General features: G+C 44.9%; 1 protein-coding gene across 1 annotated transcript in view; it reads left to right on the top strand.

Annotated features, from left to right (window-relative positions):
• Positions 1 to 543: 543 nt before the first annotated feature.
• The window catches only part of LOC119132521 (cGMP-inhibited 3',5'-cyclic phosphodiesterase A-like), a 30073-nt gene continuing 24616 nt past the window's right edge, over positions 544 to 6000 (top strand). The window contains exon 1 of the mRNA XM_037267873.1: positions 544 to 706. Coding sequence (XP_037123768.1) covers positions 635 to 706 — 72 coding nt within the window. The 5' untranslated portion in view covers positions 544 to 634. The remainder of the gene's footprint in view (positions 707 to 6000) is intronic.

The raw sequence follows: 6000 nt of genomic DNA, 5'->3' as shown, positions 1-6000 counted from the left end.
GGGACGCCTCTCTGAAATTGTCTCCCATTCTTGCAGAGGAACAGCGAGGTCCGTTTGCGGGATGCGGGCTGCACAAATAATCAAGGCTGCTCTGGCTCTCGTCTGCATTCGGCGGCCGGATGCGCTCCGGAGCTGCTTCTGACTGATTCCAGCTCCTCCCCGCCTTCTGTGTTGACCGTCGTTGTGTGCCTTCTTTTGGGTCGGGCCGTTGCACATCAGTCCCGCCGCTGTTTTTCGTCTAGCGGTGCGCCACTTTGAGCCAAGCCGCTGCGCAGTCAGCCCCCACCCCCTTCCCCTCCCTCCCTTCCTCCCTCCCTCGCTCCCTTCCTCCCTCCCTCCTCACCCCGACGCATGCACATTCTCGGCTGCTGGGACCCCGCTGCTCGTCCGACTGGGTCAGGGAGTGTCCGCGTCGTCTCACCAAGGCCAGCTCCCTCGCCTCGAGTCCAGGCCGACTGGAGCACTCTACCTGGCCTGCCTGCTGGGTGTTTTGCTTGCGCGGTATGCTGACCGGCTCCTGCCGGCCCCAGGGACCAGCGGGACGGGGTGCTGTGGCTCTGTGACCGGGGCGAAGGAGGAGGACATCCCTGTCTTCAAGCGGAGACGGAGGTCCAGCTCCATAGTAGCCTCGGAGATGATGGCGCACAGTCAGAGCAACAGCAAGTCCCACCGCAGGACTTCGCTGCCTTGCATTCCACGGGACCAGGTAAGACGTACGCGTGGCCCTTTAATTAAACCAACATGGTTGTGTGCATGCTGATGACCTTCCAGCCGCCGTGGGCCCGTATCGCTGCGACACGTGTCGAATCTTTACGCAAACTATACCCCACAGGACGCAATAACAATTAATTTGTGCATGGCCATCGTGAGTCTTCGAGGCCATCCATATTTGGAGGAGGCACTTGCAGCTATGCACGGCCTGCATGCCTGATGTGTACTTGCACTCTGCCACTGCTGTTAAAGTGGTCGTCAGCATCCTGCTGGGCTCAGTTTGAGGCTTCATGCAGATTGTGCAATTGCTGTGCACATTACTGTTTTTGTGTACGTGTGGGTGTGCGTGTATACAAAAGGGCATAGGAGCATGTTTTATCAATTTATCAATCGTGCGCTGTCCGCAAGTGATTCAAGTGTTCACCAACTTAAACTATAGAGCACATTTTATCATTGTAGTGCTGTGGTAAATATTTATTTATTTATTCATTTCATTTTTCATAGTGTCTGGGGCTGGGTTTCATCAGTCAATTAGATATTATCATATTTCAGATTGACAGTCTGCTTATTGCCATCTTAATGTTTAATGGATGTATTGAAATGTTTATGAGTAAAATTACACCCAATTGATTGTGTGGAGTCTGAGCAAATGTATTTATCACAGCATTCATCCACAAAAAAAGGAAATAAGAGTGACAGCTGGATGTTAGCAGTTCCTCATTTGATGATCATAATAATTCACAATGGTTAGGCAGTTGATTGAGTGTAGTATATTTTACAAGTTAAAGAACGGCACCAATGTGAGCCTTTGTGCTCTCATATGCCCCCATTAGTGTGGCAGAATATAGTCTGCCTCACTCACTGCGTGCTTCTTTATTTGCTGTTTACGTGATCAAACACTGTATGTATCTCTCAACTATTAAATACATTATTCTGACTGTGGAAAATTATAGTAGGCTCTATTAAAAGTGTATGAAAACATTATGTGGTGGACGAGAAGGGAGACAGAAAGCAAACACTTGCAGTTTGTCAGGGATTGTGCAGTCAGAGGTGAAGCCAGACTGCTCACCGCCACACTTTGCATCTATCCATGTATACTTTTCAACTGGAATTCAAGTCACAAATCTCCTTTAGAAGTTGGTAACCGGCAAATGGAAAGTAAGATTAGTGTTTTGATGCATATAACTGTAAAAGCAGTATTATGCAGTGCACTTATTTATTGTACTTCACAGTACTTTGGGCACCATGTAATGAAGTTCTATATAAGTGCACTGTATTTGATTTGAGGTTGGTTAATTTCATCCATCCATCCATTTTCCGAACCGCTTAGTCCCCACGGGGGTCGCGGGCGTGCTGGAGCCTATCCCAGCCGTCATCGGGCAGTCGGCGGGGGACACCCTGAACCGGTTGCCAGCCAATCGCAGGGCACACAGAGACAAACAACCATTCGCACTCACACCTAGGGACAATTTGGAGTCTTCAATCGGCCTACCAAGCATGTTTTTGGGATGTGGGAGGAAACCGGAGTGCCCGGAGAAAACCCACGCGGGCCCGGGGAGAACATGCAAACTCCGCACAGGGAGGGCCGGAGGTGGAATCGAACCCACACCCTCCTAACTGTGAGGCGGACGTGCTACCCAGTGCACCACCGAGCCGCCTGGTTAATTTCAAAATCATGTTTTTTCTTTTCAGCACACAATACTTACTGTGTTTCTTTTTTAACTTCTACCACTATTAGTACTAATAGTGCCACTCCTTTTTCCTCGTTGATTTTTCAGCAAAACTGCACTGCCTCGGGCCTTTCTTGGTGCTGCGCTAAACCTCTGTTTTTGTCCGGAAGGCTGTTTTGTCAGTGGAGAGAAGGTTAAGTGTGTGGTGCACTTTGTTAGTAATTTCCAAGCACACGACACAGTATATGAAAAATAACATCACACACAGCAATTTTGTTTATATTTTCACTTGGATGGTCCCTCGCATTTTAAAAATCGGTCAAGATGATAATATTTCCGTGCATGCGAGGCTTTAGGTGCAGGCCTAGAGATAATGAAGCTCTCCAGAGTGCAGTTGTACCTGAGAGAAGCGGAGTTTTCATCAAGCATTTTTGATGCAATATTTATGAAGCCGGCTGGTGTAGCCTGCCAAGCCAGAGGCAAGGCAGCCACTTTACTGAACTGGAATCTGGAACATATTTCAAATTCTTCTCTGACTTTATTTATGTATATGTTTTTGCCTTGCTATTAATGTTTTGTTGTTGATGTATTTGATCAAACACATTATCTTATTTTAATGAGGGATGAGCATGATGTCATGCTGCTATTGAATTGAATTATTGAAAGGTTTTGACATGTGTAGTGCAGTTCTCTCCTCAACTCAAACTTTCTGAAAACCCTCAGTCATTTGACCAATGACAATTTATGGAAGAAAAAGTCTGAATGGCGCACACAATGAAAACTATAGTCATCTCTGTTACTCTCTGAAATAACAGTTGGGAACAATCCACTATTATGAAGCAACTAATGTCACATGTAGTAGGTTATCACAGTGAGATACCAAGAGACAACCATAATACATTTAATGAAACCAGATGGCCAACACAAGGCACTCACAAACAGTAAATAGGTATGATTGATGCCATTTTTTATTTAGTTAGCTATAGTTCAACTTTACTTTAGGTCAGAAGTTTAAACAGCAACATATCACCAGACCTTGTATTGTAACATCATTGATGACATCACTGAGACATTTGCTGTGAGGACCCGGCTATCCGACCCAGCCGAGAAAGGACGAGGCAGGATGGCAGTACGTGGTCAAAAAGATGGTAAAAAATGAATAAGTACAATTACATATTTAAAAGAGTGTGCTCACGCTAGGCACACAACCTGCTCGGGCAGTGATGACCCTTGAGTCTGTGTTGAGCACGAGTTTTCAGCCCAATCACGGTACACTTCCCCAGCACAGTTGGAAGACGGGGAGAATTAAGCACAACGTGCTTGCTCATGTATGAGAACATGAAGGTCAATCAATGTGATTGTTCAAGACGAGCACAAGAATACGTTGTTAAAAGTGTCTGTCTATAAAATAAGAAGAACGCATTAACTGTTTTTCAGGTTCAGTACTCTGGAGTAAATGTTTTTTCTCTGAAATATTCGACCCTTTACAAATAGAAGTCAGACCTCTGATAAGGCAATGCTCCGTTGCGTAACATAGTCATCATCACATCATTTGCAGTATCTGTGTCAGAGGGGGAGTGGGAGGGAGACTTTCAAAAGATTTTAAAGGAAAGACATGTGCTCAGAAGTCTATTTGAGGGGAGGCCCACATTCTCTCTTTGACGCAAATGAATTTCCTGAGGGACACACAACCTGTTCTCGTTTCCAGGGCTCTCTGAGTTCATCAAGGCTTATTAGCGCTTCCTTAGGGACCCCTGAGAAAATTGGTCTTCATTTCAAATAAACACACAACATTTTGAGAGTTTAACTGCTCGATAGGAAGCCAACAACGTTTGAATTAATGAAACAAATGTGGGATCTGCAAGGTTGTCTTCAATAATTTGCCATTCATTCAGCAGACATGGTAATGAGCAAATGGGCTGGAATTTTACAAAACCCCAACACTCACGGCTCATCAATCACTCCTTTAAAGTACTTACAGTCATCTCTTATGTGGTTTTCTCTAACTCTTTGAGAAGAAAGTACTTTTGAAATATTCATGATGCAACTCTTAAAAGAATCAGAATCAAACCAATAATGAACCGTCAGACTTGGAGCATGCATCAAAGTAACTTAGACATTGTCAAATATACTGTTTGAAGAAAGACACACCAAAAATGATCAAAGCAGAAGCTTTTCCTTGACTTTTTGTAAAGTAAATAATAGATTAGATGTTTGCAGAAAATATATTCCGTTTTCTTCAGTATGACAAAAGCTAATGTTGTGTCCTAAATTTACGATAGCTTACTTATGCTACTATATGCTAAAGCCCCGTTTACACTGCAGGATTATCGGCCGGAAATTATCCCCGTATCTCTGCTTCGGACAATCGTAGGTCGCCCTCGATAGCAGATAGTTATGCCATGAGTGGTGTCTTCAGGGGTTGGACTTTTGTGGTGTGGTGTTCATTTCCCCATCACTAGGTATAGTAATATTTAAAAAAAATATGTGAATGAAAAATGTGAATTCGGTTTATAGCTGCAGTCAAACAGCAAAGTACGTCATTGGCCAAACTCGTTCAAAGAAACTTCACTGCATGACGGGGGAGAAATCTTGGAAGGAGGAAGGTTTAGGGGAAAGGCAAAGCGTTGAAAGATGGGGGAGGAAACCAGAGGGGGAGGGAGATGGTCGGCTGCCAAGCACAGCAGAAGTGTAAAAGGACAACGAGTCGGTCGTAGTGCTCAGACTAATCACAACGCTCGGAGCCCTCGCGTGCACTCGGCGCTCGAGCAAGTTTAACTCAATCGCACATTGTTAGTTGGCCTTTGTGTTTCTTTTCGTGTGTTTGTCACGAGGCCATGCGAATGTGGCTCCATGCCATAATGCTTTCACACAGAAGTGAGGGCCAGAGGGAAAAAAAGAGCAAAAAAGAAAAAGTGTGAAAGGAAGCTGCCACAGCTTGCTACTAAAAGGCAGCAGCAAATACTTTTTTACCAGACCTGTATACACATGCACACGCTCACAAACATATAGTGGCTTCCCCGCTGGCTGTCCAGATGAGGTTTGGTGGCCCTGGACAAGGATTGCCTTGTTACTTACTCAATGGTGTGTTTTAGCTCCAAAATATGCTCGGTGAGAGGCAAGGCAGGTTTTGGTCTGGTGTTGAATCTGCTGTAAATCCATCCATCCATCTGTGCACCTTCTACTTAAAAATCTCACTCCTGTTACAGTCAGTAAGGTAGCACTGTCCTATCATTTGAAGAGAATCTCACACAGTTGAGCACAAAGACCAAGCTGTGCACAAAAGTGACCCCAAAAATAGGTTTCCTTGTTAGCTGCTTCATAGAAGATACTAGGGCAATGCCATTTCCGATCAGAGGTGGACAGTTCATTGATGTCGTGGTGACACAAAGAGTGAAAACAATTTCATTCATGGGGGAGCATGCAAGGTGAGATATGAGCTACACCCAAGACTAGTCACCTGTCAGTCACATGACTGACACATGAAAACAAACACACCGACACATCCATGTGCCCACTTTGCAGATCTGTCATCTCCCTAGACAACTTTACATCATCCGTCAGGTCTGCTTGCCGTACCTTATAAATGTACTACTTTGATCTCCTGCATGGACTCCAG

The sequence above is a fragment of the Syngnathus acus genome, chromosome 13 (genome assembly GCF_901709675.1).
Source record: "Syngnathus acus chromosome 13, fSynAcu1.2, whole genome shotgun sequence".
Taxonomy (NCBI): domain Eukaryota; kingdom Metazoa; phylum Chordata; class Actinopteri; order Syngnathiformes; family Syngnathidae; genus Syngnathus; species Syngnathus acus.
This window is presented reverse-complemented; position numbering and strand designations above follow the sequence as displayed.